At 34.1% G+C, this 14,863-nt stretch overlaps 1 protein-coding gene across 3 annotated transcripts in view; it reads right to left on the bottom strand.

The window, feature by feature from the left end:
• Positions 1-14,863, bottom strand: part of LOC123608680 (cytochrome b5 reductase 4) — a 100,650-nt gene that overhangs the window by 32,022 nt on the left and 53,765 nt on the right. For all 3 annotated transcript variants that reach the window (XM_045498928.1, XM_045498926.1, XM_045498927.1), the window contains exons 6-10: positions 14,116-14,176; positions 12,625-12,682; positions 10,776-10,869; positions 7,333-7,365; positions 5,189-5,311 (exon numbers count right to left, since the gene is read on the bottom strand). In XM_045498928.1, the coding sequence (XP_045354884.1) occupies positions 5,189-5,311; positions 7,333-7,365; positions 10,776-10,869; positions 12,625-12,682; positions 14,116-14,176 (369 nt within the window). The remainder of the gene's footprint in view (positions 1-5,188; positions 5,312-7,332; positions 7,366-10,775; positions 10,870-12,624; positions 12,683-14,115; positions 14,177-14,863) is intronic.

Raw genomic sequence — 14,863 nt, 5'->3', positions numbered from 1 at the left:
AAAAGAGTTTTCCAAGCAAGTAAGAGCCAAAGGAGTTCATGATCACTAAACTAGCCTTACAAGAAATGTTAGAGAGACTTCATTAAGCTGGTAAGAAATGGCACTAATTAGTAGCAAGAAAATATATGAAAGTATAAATTTCATCGGTAAAGGTAAATATATAAAAAAGGTAGTAGATTAATCACTTAGAAAGCTAGTATGAAGGTTAATGACAAAAGTGATAAAAACAACTGCAACTTCAATAATTACTTAAGGTTTACACAAGAAAAAAGTTCTTGTTAAATGTAACATCAAAAATGTAGAGTTGTAGAATGCATTCAAACTTAAGTTGTTATCAATTTAAAATGGACCATTACAAATATAGATTTTTGTATGTAAGCCTCATTCATGGTAACCATAAAGCAAAAACCTATAGTGTAAACACTAAAGATAACAAAAAAGGAATCTACATATAATACTAAGGAAAGTCATCACATCATAACGGAAGAGAGCAAGAAGAAAGGAACTACAAAACAATCAGAAAACAATTAACAAGATGGCAAAAAGTACATACCTATCAATAATCATTTTAATGTAAATAGACTAAATTCTCCAGTCAAAAGACATAGAGTGGCTGAATGGATTAAAAAACAGGATCCATCTAAACACTGCCTATAAGAGACTCACTTCAGATAGACACATACAGATAGAAAGCAAAGGAATGAAAAAAGGAATTTCCATGCAAATGGAAACCCAAAGAAAGCTGAGTTGGCTATACTTCTATCACACAAAATAGACTTCAAAACCAAGACCGTAATCAGAGACAAAGACAGCATTATATAATGATAAAGGGGTCAATGCAAAAAGAGGATATAACATTTGTAAATATTATATACCCAACAGAGGTTAGAGTATCTAAATACATAAAACAAATATTAACAGACCTAATTGGGAGAAATTGACAATACATTAATAGTAATGGACTTCGATATGCCACTTACACCAGAAAGGAAATCAATAAGGAAACACTGGCCTTAAATGACACATTAGACCAAACTGATTTAATAGATATATACAGAACACTCCACCCAAAAGCAATAGAATATGCATTCTTCTCAAGTACACACAGAACATATGTTAGGCCACGGAACAAATTTTAAATCATATCAAACACCTTCTCCAACTATAATGGTATGAAACTAGAAATCAATTACAAGAACAAAAGTGAAAAATTCACAGATGTGTGGAGATGAAACAGCATGCTTGAACGATCAATGGGTCAACAAATAAAAGAAGAAGTCAAAAAAACTTTGAGACAAACGAAAAGGAAATACAACATATCAAAATATGGGATACAGCAAAAGCAGTTTTCTAAAGGGAATTTCATAGTACCAAATGCCTACCTCAATAAATGAAAACAATCTCAAAAAAACAACCTAACTTCATATAGCAAGGAACCAGGACAAAAAGAATAAATGAAGCACTAAGATAGTAGAAGGAAAAAAACATTAAATATCAGAGCAGAAATACATGAAACAGAGACTAAAAACACAATAAAAGAGATCAATGAAACTAAGAATTGGTTCTTTAAAAAGATAAATAAAATTGGATAACCATTAGCTAGACTTAAAAAAAAAATTAGGGCTCAAATAAAATCAGAAATAAAAGAGATGATATTACAACTGGTACCACAGAAATGTAAAAGATCATAAAAGAATTCTATGAATAATTATACACCAACAAATTGGACAACCTACGGGATGTATTTAAATTCCTAGAAACATACAATCTTTCAGGACCTAATCATGAAAAAATAGAAATTCTGAATGAACCAATTACTAGTAAGGACTGAATCAGTAATTTAAAAACCTGCCAACAAACAAAGTCCAGGACAGATATCTTCACTGGTGAATAATACCAAACATTCAAAGAAAAATTAATACCAATCCTTCCCAAAAAAAGAAAAGGAAGGAATGCTTCTTAACTCATTTTACAAGGCTAGTATTACCCTAATACGAGACAAGGACACCAGAAGAGATGAAAATTACAGAACCTATACCATGATGAACATAAATGTAAAAATCCTCAACAAAATATTAACAAACTGATCTCAACAATACATTAAAATGATTATACACCATGGTAAAGAAGGATTTATTCTAGGGATACAAGAATGGTTCATCATCCACAAACCAATCAATGTGATACACTACATTAATAATTGGAAGACAGAAACCATATGATTACCTCAACAGATGCAGAAAAAGCATTTCACAAAATTTAACACTCATTTATAATAAAAACTTTTAACAAAGTGGGTAGAGAGGGAACACACCTCAACATTAATAAAGGCTGCTAATGACAAGCTCACAGCTAAAATCATATTCAATGGTAAAAAGCTGGTCAGGAACAAGAGAAGGATGCTGACTCCCCCACTTTTATTCAACATAATATTGGAAGTCCCAGCCAGAGCAAGAAAAAGAAATAAAAAATACCCAAATTAGAAATGAAGAAGTAAAACTGTTACTATTTGTAGATGACATATTACATATTTAAAAAAACCCTAAAGATTCTACCAAAAAACTGTTAGAAATAATAATTGATGTTACAGGATACAAAATCAATATACAAAAAAAATATGTTGCATTTCTGTACACTAATAATGAACTATCAGAAAGAGAAATTGAGAAAACAATCTCATTTAAAATTGCATCACAAAGAATAAAACCTAGGAATTTAACCAAGATGGTAAAAGACCTGTAGTCTGAAAAGTATAAGATATAGATGGTAAAAACTGAAGATGACACAAATACAAGGAAATACTATGCTCATGAATTGGAAGAATCCACAAAAATTGTTAAAATGCCCATACTCCCCAAAACAATCTACACATTCAGTGTAATCACTGTCAAAATACCAATAGCATGTTTCACAGACCTAGAACAAATAATCCTAAAATTTGTATGAAATCACACAAAAAAACTCAAATAGCCAAAGCAATCTTAAGAAATCTTAAATCTTAAGAAAGAAAGCTAGAGGTACCATACTCCCCTTTTTCACTATTCTACAAAACTATGGTAAACAAAACAATATGGTAGTCATAAAAACAGACATATAAATCAATGGAAGATTATAGAGAGCCCAGAAATAAACCTACACGTATATGTAAATTAATTTACGACAAAGGAGGCAAGAATATATACAATGGGGAAAGGACAGTCCCTTTAGGTAAATGGTGCTGGGAAAACTGGACAGCCATATACGAAATAATGAAACTAGACTAGTATCTTATAACATATACGAAAACTAAAGTAGATTAAAGACTTGAATGTAAGACCTGTAACAAGAAGAAGAAGAAACCAGATGGTAAGCTACCTGCGATCCTGGCAATGATTTTTTGGAGCTGACATCAGAGGCAACAAAAGCAAAATTAAAGTTAGACACTACATCAAACTAAAAAGCTTCTACAAGGGGCCCCTGGGTTAAGTCAGTTAAGCATCTGACTTCGGCTCAGGTCACGGTCTTGCAATTTGTGAGTTCGAGCCCCACGTCGGGCTCTGTGCTGACAGTGTAGGCCTGCTCTGGATCCTCTGTCCCCTCTCTCTGCCCCTCCTCTCTGCTTGCTCGCTCTCTTAAAAAGAAATAAAATAAACTTTTAAAATAAAATAAAAAGCTTCTACAATAATAGAAAACCACCAACAAAATGAAAAGGCAACCTGCTGAATGGGAGACAATATTTGCAAATCATATATGCGATAAAGGGTTAAGATCCAAAATACATAAAGAACTCATGCAACTCAATGGCAAAAACACAATCTGACTAAAAAATAGATTAAAATCTAAAAATAAAATTCAGGGAACCTGAAGAGACATTTTCCAAAGAAGACATACAAATGGCCAACAGGTGCATAAAAAGGTACTCAGCATCACCAATCACCAGGGAAATGCAAATCAAAACCACAATAAGCTGTCACCTCACACCTCTGAGAACTGACATTCTCAAAAACACAAAATAAGAGTTGCATAAGGGTACCCTTGTGCACTGTTGGTGGGAATCTGAATTGGTGCAGCCACTATGGGAAACAGAATGGAGTTTGTCAAAAAATTAAAAATACAACTACCATATGATCCAGTATTCCACTTCTAAGTATTTATCTGAAGAAAACAAAAATATAATATAAAATATTAATATAAAAAGATACATGCACCTCCCCATAGCCAAGGTATGAAAACAAGTTAAGTGTCCACTGATAGATGAATGGATAAAGAAGATGTGGTATATATATTTATATACATACATATATACCACACACATACATATACATACACACACACACAATGGTATACCATCCAGCTGTTTTAAAAAAGAATAAAGCCTTGTCAGCTTGTCATTTGGACAATATGGATGGACTCTAAGGATATTATGCTAAGTGAAATAAGTCAGACAGAGAAAGGCAAACATGTATGATTTCTTTTATATGTGGAATCTAAAAATCAAAACAAAACAAATAAACTCAAGCTCACTGATACAGAAAACAAATTAGTGGCTGTCAGAGGCAGGGGTCAGGGTTGGGAAAAATAGGAGAATGGGTTAAAAGGTAAATAAATCATGGGGATATAATTTACTACATGGTGACTAATAGTACAGTAATGAATATTTGAAAGTTGCTAAGTAAGTAGCTCTTAAAAGAGCTCATCACAAGAAAAAAATCTGTCGGTGACAGATGTTAACTAGACTTACTGTGATGATCATTTCATAGTGTATACAAATATCGAATCATTACATTACACACCAGAAACTAGTATATGTTATATGTCAATTATACCTCAATAAAAGAAAACAAAGAGGAGAGGCGCCTGGGTGGCTCAGTTGGCTAAACAGCCAGTGTCAGCTCAGGTCATGATCTTGGGGTTCATGAGTTCGAGCCCCATGTCAGGCTCTGTGGTGACAGCTCGGAGCCTGGAGCCTGCTTTGCATTCTGTGTCTCACTCTCTCTCTGTCCCTCCCCTGCTTGCACTCTGTGTCTTTCTCTCTCTTAAATAAATAAACATTAAAACATTTTTTTCAAAAAAGGAGTAAAAAAGACACTATGTTCTTTCTCAACTTCTTAAAGGTTCATCTCAAAATGGCCTTCCAAATTCTGGTACAGTTGTACTACTGACAAAATATTTTCATGAACAGAGGACTCAAAATAACAGCACAGCATACCTGTATCTTTCCTTAGAATAAGTGAATTATGATTCTCGAGGGGGTGACCAAGACGTTTCCAAGAAGCATTCTCTTTTTTCTTTAGGACAATTTCTATTTTTCCCACATTCTCAACAACCCGCACTGAAAAGATAAATTCCGTTTGTATTCATTGAAACTAAATATAATACATTATTCTAAAATCAATCTTTCTCAAACAATACAAATGTCCTGATCTGATAGGAAATAACAGGGATCATTAGTAAGACTTTGTATACATATCAAAATTGTTTATGCCTTATGTGATGTTAAATCCAGTTTAATTTACTTTATGATTCAAGTTAACTTCTTTCAAACTGATTTATCAAGGGCCAAACTAATATGTATTGACAGTTCTCATATAAGCTCAAATATAGACATGGCAAGTAATTAACACATAGCTAAAAACCAAAACAAAAAAGGAAGGGGCTGGCTGACATATAAATTAGTCATTGAATGGACTCATAAGAGCAAATTTAATTTATTTATACTCTTAACATTTCTCAATTGAGATTTGAGAGGTTCTTATGATTAAATTCAGTAGATCAATACTGAGCCTAGTAAACACAGAAAAAGCCTCATGAATCACTAAAAAGTGCATATGAATCTTAAACAATTAAAAACCCTTTACATTATCTTTTTATTTTTGACTTTTTAAGATAGTGCAGAATATATGGGTATAATAATGAGATACAGACTTTACATATTGATAAAATTTTATGAATTGAATATGCTTTTGAAGACCTAAAGTATATTTCATTTTGTCTTTAGAAACATTCTATTCTTTTTCACTGTAAACACATAGTTCAATAGCACTTTAACAATAACTTTTTAAGACAGATTAGTCAAATACATTCATTTCAATGAACATTCATTGATTTGAAGCTTAACAAATACGGAAACATGGTCCTTGACTTTATACAATTTATAGAGTTTACTATGTTATATGGAAAAAAAGAAGGCACAGAACCAGTATAGGGTACTCTGACAGTACTTTAAAACAAGAAAGGACTAATATTTAAAAAAGTATATATATTTACAGATATATGTGTACATATCTCTAATGAAGTATTCAGCCTGAAAAAAAAAAAAAAAAAAAAAAAAAAGGAAATCCTTCCATTTGCAACAAAACGGATGAACCTGGAGGCATTATGCTAAATGAAATAAGCCAGACAGAGAAAACAAATGCTGCATGGTATCACTTATATGTAGAGTCTTAAAAAGAAAAAAAAAAGAAAAGAAAAGAAAAAAGAAAAGGTCATGTACTCCTATAAACAGAGAGTAGAATGGTGGTTGCCAGTGGCTAAGGGTAGGGTGTGGAGAGAAGATGACAAAAGCATACAAACTTTCAATTAAGATATGAATAAGGTCTGAAGATCTAATGTATAATTATGGTAACTACAGTTGATAATACTGTTCAATTCCAATTTGCTAAGACAGTGGAACTTAAGTGTTCTCACATACACACAAACAGTAAATATGTGAGGTGATGGATGTGTTAACTCGATTTTTGGAATTCTCTTACAATGTATACATATATCAAATCATCATGCAATTAAATATATTATAATTTTGTCGTTTATACCTCAATAAAGCTAAAAGCAAAGGACAAAAACCCAAAAAACCACCATTCTATGAATCTTCTGTTATTAACAGCTTTGTAAAATCCACATTGCACTTTTATATGCAGAAAATTCATAATTTAATAAGCTCTGTTAACATTACATATTTAAATATATACACCTAAGAAAAATTTGTCTGGTCTAGTATATTTAACAGGCTGCATGTCAGGAGTGGGGTGGAGATAAGGAGGGAAGGAAGAATGGAAAGAAGACAGGAATTTTTTTCTAAGGAGAGAAAAAGGAAAGGGTAGAGAGATGAAAGGAATAAGGGGAAATTAAAGACGGAGAAAAAACCTGGGAGAATATATTTATAAACATTAACATATTTGTTTATAAAGAAAATGTCACATCTTTGTTTTGCAATATGAAAATATACATACGAAGAATAAGACAAATGCTGATTTTTCTCCTCCTTTCCCTCTCTCTCTCCCCTGTGTGTGTGTGTGTGTGTGTGTGTGTGTGTATGTGTGCATGCATACATGTAATTATTTTTTGGTAGCTTACCAGAAAAATCTTCTTCAATTTCATGGCTTAGTTCTAGGAAAGAAAAATATGTTAGTTAAAATCCAACTTTAATTCATACAGCCTATGAACACCATGTAAGATCATTTAAATGGTTCTTTTATGCACTGTTTCAAATCTCTCAAGGTAAGTAAAACATATTCTGAGAGCCAGGAGAAAGAAACTGCACAACCAAAATGTCAAAGTATTTAAATACAAATACATTTTTTCAACTTCTCAATTCCTCTCCCTATTGAAGAGCAAAATACTCAATTGCCAATAAGTAGGTAACCCACACTAGTCCAAAGTATGGTCCCAGACTGCCGTCCCTGCAGACCAAGACAGGAGGAGGGTGGGAAGGCGTGTAGCACCTGAAGCGTGTGTGCTCTCAGTGTGAGCACAAGCATGGGTGTGTATACGGGCCTGGCTTGGGTCTGGCTTAGTTATTCCTTTCTTATTGTTCTCTGAGGTTGAATATTCATTCAGTTATTGAAAGAAAATTACTGAGTATGTATTACTTTCTACGCTTTATGGATACAACAGTTAATGAAAGAAAAACCACTGCCCTTATGGAAATTATGTTCCAGAAGGAGGAGATGGAAGAAATATTTTCACAGACATCTGCTTCAAACTTCACTGTGTTAACAAGGCTATCTGGAACTTACCATTCTGCATTAGTTCTTCCAATCCAATATCAGCATCCAAAAGTATTTTCTTGCAGTATTTTGGCGTCAAAAATATAGTCATATTTTTGACTGTGGAATTTTTTTTTCTTTTGTATTGTGTGCTACAATATTGTTAGCTACAGTGTGAACAAAATTAGCCATAAAGTATTTGAAACATAATAGATGGTGGCAAGGAGGTTTCACTTAAAGAAAAATCATGCAGTGCTAATGAGTAATGTATACTTTTCTAGATACTAGGGTGTTTGTTTAAAATTCTTCCCCAAGAGGCAATATACATTAGGTCTCATGCTAAGAAAAAATAGGACAGATTATTTCTAGAAGAAAAGTTTAAGGTTCCAGTCTGATTAATCTACTGAATGGAGAAAATAGGAAAGAAAAAACATTTTTCTACTCTGATCAAATTCAGGACTGAAGGTATTTCATTAATACAGTAAAACAGTGAATACCACGACCTCATCAAAATAAAAAGCTTCTGCACAGCGAAGGAAACAATCGGCAGAACTAAAAGGCAACCGACAGAATGGGAGAAGATATTTGCAAGCGACATATCAGATAAAGGGTTAGTATCCAAAATCTATAAAGAACTTATCAAACTCAACATCCAAAAAACAAATAATCCAGGGAAGATATGGGCAAAAGACATGAATAGACACTTCTCCCAAGAAGACATCCAGATGGCCAACTGACACATGAAAGATGCTCAGCATCACTCATCATCAGGGAAATACAAATCAAAACCACAATGAGATACCACCTGACACCTGTCAGAATGGCTAACATAAACAACTCAGGCAACAACAGATGTTGGCAAGGATGCGGAGAAAGAGGATCTCTTTTGCATTGTTGGTGGGAATGTAAGCTGGTGCAGCCACTCTGGAAAACAGTATGGAGGTTCCTCAAAAAACTAAAAATAAAACTACCCTACAACCTGGCAATTGCACTACGAGGTATTTATCCAAGGGATACAGGTGTGCTGTTTCGAAGGGACACATGCACCCCCATGTTTATAGCAGCACTATGCACAATAGCCAAAGTATGGAGAGAGCCCAAATGTCCATTGATGGATGAATGGATAAAGAAGATGTGGTATATAAATACAATGGAGTATTACTCGGCAATCAAAAGTATGAAAACTTGCCATTTGCAACGATGTGGATGGAACTGGAGGGTATTATGCTAAGTGAAATTAGTCAGAGAAAGACAAATATCATATGACTTCACTCATATGAGGACTTTAAGAGACAAAACAGATAAACATAAGGGAAGGGAAACAAAAATAATATAAAAACAGGGAGGGGGACAAAACAGAAGAGACTCATAAATATGGAGAACAAACAGAGGGTTAATGGAGGGGTTGTGGGAGGGGGGATGGGCTAAATGAGTAAGGGGCACTAAAGAATCTACTCCTGAAATCATTGTTGCACTATATGCTAACTAATTTAGATGTAAATTAAAAAAAAACAAAAACTAAAATTATAAAAAGGAAAGAGGAAAAAAAAATACAGTAAGGCAGCAAACAGAATCCCGAGTCACCCAAGGTCTGGAGAATCAGTCTCTGTTTTGCAAAAGTAAATGATGTTCTTCATATAAAAATGACTGCTTAAGGGGCGCCTGGGTGGCTCAGGTGGTTAAGCGTCCGACTTCAGCTCAGATCATGATCTCACACTCTGAGTTCGAGCCCTGCGTTGGTCTCTGTGCTGACAGCTCAGAGCCTAGAGCCCACTTCAGATTCTGTGTCTCCCCCTCTCTCTGCCCCTCCCCTGCTCATGCTCTGTCTCTGTCTCAAAAATAAATAAAAACACTAAAAAAAATTTTTTTTAAAAGAATGACTGCTTAAAACATAATTTTCTTATTGTTGTTGTTTGTTTCTTTTCTATCTTCTAACTAGAACAATATCGCCTTCATTGGAGCAGAAAAGGGTGAAATCCCAGAGTCATTATGGGTGAAATGTGGATTTAGAATCTGGCATCTTTGGGGTGCCTGGGTGGCTCAAACTGTTAAGTGTCTGACTTTGGCCCAGGTCATGATCTCATGGTTTGTGGGTTTGAGCCCCGCATCAGCTTCTGTGCTGACAGCTCAGAGCCCAAAGCCTGCTTTGGAATCTGTGATTCCCTCTCTCTCTGCCCTTCCCTGCTCACACTTTGTCTCTCTCTGTCTCTCAAAAAATAAATAAATGTTAAAAAAAAATTTTTTTTTTAAACCTGGCATCTTTGGTTCCAGATTTTAGTTCTGGTTTCTTTCTTTTGATCTTTAATTTCTCAAAGCAGACAGAGTGAATTGTAGGTTATGAAGGAACAGGTTATGAAGGAACAGGCAGCTGAGGGATACAATACAACTTTACAGTCCACGCTGTTTTGGTGCCGCCTTGCACTTCCCATGGTGGAGCTGGCAAAAAAAACAGGCCAATGAAATGAGTACTTAGTGATGGCTGTTCTAGGAGCATGGGACAGGTCTCCAGAGATTTGTTTGCAGATATCAAGTAAAAGACATTTAACAAAGCCAGGGCAACAAATATTTCATATCATTACTGACTTTGATTGCACTGAATTGTTTAAACTTGGGAAAGGTGAGGTCAGGCTGCCATTTGCCTGCACTGTTGTTAGTGTAAAGAAAAAAATAGAAAAAAGATAAATCAAAAATGACAAAACAAAATGACAACATCAGATAAAATATTTTTGCTACCTAGAGTGTAGACCAAGTTTATTGCCAGAATTAAGGGAAACTGGAGTTGTTTCCATTAATAAAGAATAAAGTACTTACCAACGTGTATAATATATGAATAATCCTTGATAAGTATTTCTGCTCTAAAGGAATCATCCTGATGATCAACTATTACTGAGTCTAGATTAATATCCTTAAACAGAAAGCAGAAAGAGAAAGATTAAAATGTAAAATTTGCCCCAAATTTCTATAACTACTATACTTTTAAGATGATCAGTGGATGTTCATATGGCTTTATCTATCTATCTATCTATCTATCTATCTATCTATCTATCTATCTATCTATCTATCTATCTATCTTTTGCTCCACACTGTCAGTCCAGAGCTCTAACTCACAAAACTGTGAGATCATGACCTGAGCTGAGATCAAGAGTTGGACACTTAACCAACTGAGCCACCCAGGCACCCCCATAAGGCATTTCTTTATAGAACCCACAAGGTGAATAAATATTACTCCTGTTTTTTCTCTCTCATACAACCTAGTTCTCCTTCAAAGCACATATTGCAATTTTAATTATATATTTGTTTCTGCTTAATATCTACCTCACCCACTCATCTCTAAGCTCTGAATGTATGAGACTGTCAAGAATATTGCCTGGTACCTAGTAAGTGCTCAGTAAATATTTATTGAATAAATACTCTGGAAAAAATTAGAATCAGACCAGAAATCAAGATATGTATCTTCATTTTAATCTTTTTACTACTGCATGATGCTGTGCAAATTACACAACCTCTTGACTTCAGCTTTCTAGACAGCTCTAATTTCTACACAGCCTTGGTACAAGTTATTGTGGCACCTATCATGTATACTGTATAATGCACGCATTATTCCACATAGAAATCTTCCCCCTTCCCTTAATCATTCATCCTCTGTGCCTCACTGACATTACCAATGGGAGCAGACCCCAACCTCCTTAGGCCATGCCCTCTTGGTTTTGGACTGTATGATGAGGAGACAATAAAGAGAAGGAGTGGAAGCGGTTCAGGCAGTGCCTCTGGTCCTCTTGGCTGTATCAAGCAGATTACCATCACTCCTGTTGTCACATCATGCCGCAACAGTCAGAGGAACTCACAGCTCATCTGTGGTTCTGCTACTGCACAAGTAGCATGCATTCTCAGAAATCCCTAGCTGCCAGAACTTGTCTTTAAATTCACATGGTTCCTCCAGTGTGAGAACCTTGCCAGTTGCTGAAGGATGTGTTTGCAGATGTTGTAAGTTGTCTGTGTACTGATCTGATTTCTCAGATGCAAGCCCCATGAAAGCCAAGTATGTACATATCTAGCCCATCATTAGATCCCTGAATTCTAAAATAGTGCTGCAAATAAAGCAGAAATTCCATACGTACTTAGTAAATCAATTAACCCCTTAATTTTAGTTTCAAGAGGGTGTCTGAATCCCATTAGTGTTTTAAGCATACTAAAACCAAGTATCATAGTCTCTACTGTCCTTCAAATTCCAATTTACGCACAAGAAATTAGTTCTTACAATGAAGTTAACTGGGATTCTCACTTTTGTTATCCATGATTACACACACACACACACACACACACACACACACACACACACAGATGCGTGTGTGAGTAGAAAAGTACATAAAATACTTTGTAGTCTAGCTTTTTTTAAGACGCTATAGCATGGCTGTTAAGAGTATATACTCTGGAGCCAGGCTGCCTGGGTTCAAACTGCTAGATCTGCCACTTACTGTGTGACATTGGGTAAATTACTTAATCTTTCTGTTTTCCCCATGTATAAAATAGGGATAACAAAAGGATCTACTCCATGGAGTTACCGTGAGTAAATAAGTTAATAATATAAAAAGAGTGCTTAGAAAATAGCTGGCATTTATTAACACTTCACTTTTTTTCTGATTTTAAAGACATTGTTTACCTTCTGCTTAGTATATATTACAATAGTCACTGAAGAGTCTGTCTGGAACCAGTCATAGCTATAAAATATTAAAAGAATGAATAATTATATCAATAATTGTACAGTAACACATATTAAGTCATTAAACATGTGATTTTAAAAATATATGGCTTAAAAATATGCAATATGACAACATAAGTATATGATTTTAAATATGCAGCTTAAAATCTATAGTGAAAAATATATTTCTCTAGGTAAACTTTGTTCTAAATAATGGAGGTAGGTCTTACAATTAGGGGGTAATTATTCCAACTTGGACTGAAACAAACAATATCCTTGCAAAGATACTTTTTAGAAACGTTACACATTATATTAAAATCTTTTATATAAGAGCAGTAACACAACATACTTTCTTAAGAAGCATGACAAAATCTACATGCTTATTACCTTCACTCCTCCCTATCACAAATATATTATTATCAAGATTAATAATTCATCAAGGTCTTTTAATGGTTCAACAGTAAAAGTTAAGGTAAAACCAAGTCTTCCATTTTGTAATAGATGTTCATTAAACTGATACTGTTTTTGCACTTATTATAAACATAAGGACACCCTGGGGTAAATCCCAGAGGAGGTTTCCTTATGCCCGTAAGTTAAAACTGTATATGAAATACTTTAATAAATTTAACAAATATAGCAGGATGCTATTATATTATAGACTGGCAGTGGGGAGAAAGGAAGAGAAAAAAATTACAAAGAATACATATAACCCTGAGGGCATTTGAAATGTTAACATTAACAAAAATATATAGAGATCACATAATTTACTAAGACAGTTGCCATGCAATACATTTTGAAGGATTTCCATAAAAGCAGTAAAACAAACTAAATATATGAAAAACAATGTAGTTGAATAAATTATGGTATGGTCATATGATGGAAGGCAGACAAAAAAAAATGGCTTTTGCAGAATATGACATAGGACACAGGAATACTGCTCATAAAATACATTGCAATGCCAGTATTATCAAAGTAGAATAATATGGAAATAGGTATCATATGAATCAAGCTGGGTGGAAAAGACCAAATATTAAGTACACATCCAGAGTTGAAAGATTACAACTGATTTTAACACTTTCTTTTCTATTTCTCTAGATATTCCAAGTTTTCTACCATGAATGTATATTTTATAATCAGAAAAATATTTTTGAATAGTTTTTAAAGTCAAAAATATTTTTGAAATTTTTTAACTTAAAATTTTTTAAACCCAAGGATTTAAACACATAAGTGTTTAAAATGGATCAAACTTTAGTTATACTAAAAATTCACACATACGGAAAACAGCCCATTCTCCAACAATGCCTGATAAATGAGCACTACAGTTCTTATGTCAAAGAACCATGATTAATACAGTAAGCATGAACTCAAACTCAGAGCTGTTTATTTTTTTTAATGTGTCTATTTTGGTGTAGAAGTAATTTAGCTTTTAAAAAGTACAACAAGAATCCATACCTTGGAGAACTACAACCTTCTTTGGCAAGTGTATCTGCCACTTGGCTCTTGGGAAGCATGCCTTCACAAAGAAAAACAAAACAGCTACTGTTCATCTAGATAGCATTTATTTTTTTTCTTCTTTTTAGTAAAATTCTTATTAAAATAGTATAAAAGGACACAAATCATAGATGTATAAAAACTTACCTTGTAGCCAGCACCACCCCTCCCCCCAAGGGTAACCATTATTCTGACTTTTAGCATCCTTAGTTTTTGCCTGTATTTGACCTTTATAAAAATGGAATCATAAGATATGTTCTCTTTTGGTCTGAGGCTTTTTTTGTTTGGCATTATGTCAAATAAGTATGATTGATAGTAAGCAATAAATCAAACCTTGAGGCTTCTGAACTATTACCCATGCTGTTGAATGCATCAGTAGTTTGTATTTATACTACGTTGTATAAATATGAGAGTTTATACAGTCTGTTGCTGGACATTTGGGTTGTTTGCAGTCTTGGGCTATTATACATAAATAGCACTGTTATAAATATTCTTGTATGTGTACCTGCACATTCTTAAAGAACATATATCTGCATTTTTGCAAGTATACAAGGTGTGTGTAGATCTGGCTTTACTAACTGCTGCTTAACAATTTCCCAAAGTGGTTGTACCAATTTATATTTAATACCAGAAATGTCTGAGGGTTCCAGTCACTCCACAATCTCACTGAAATCGATCCTGTCAGCATGCAGCAACACAGCATTTTAAA

Source organism: Leopardus geoffroyi, chromosome B2 (genome assembly GCF_018350155.1).
Source record: "Leopardus geoffroyi isolate Oge1 chromosome B2, O.geoffroyi_Oge1_pat1.0, whole genome shotgun sequence".
Classification (NCBI taxonomy): domain Eukaryota; kingdom Metazoa; phylum Chordata; class Mammalia; order Carnivora; family Felidae; genus Leopardus; species Leopardus geoffroyi.
The sequence above is the reverse complement of the archived record's forward strand: the minus strand, read 5'-3'. Positions and strand labels throughout refer to the sequence as shown.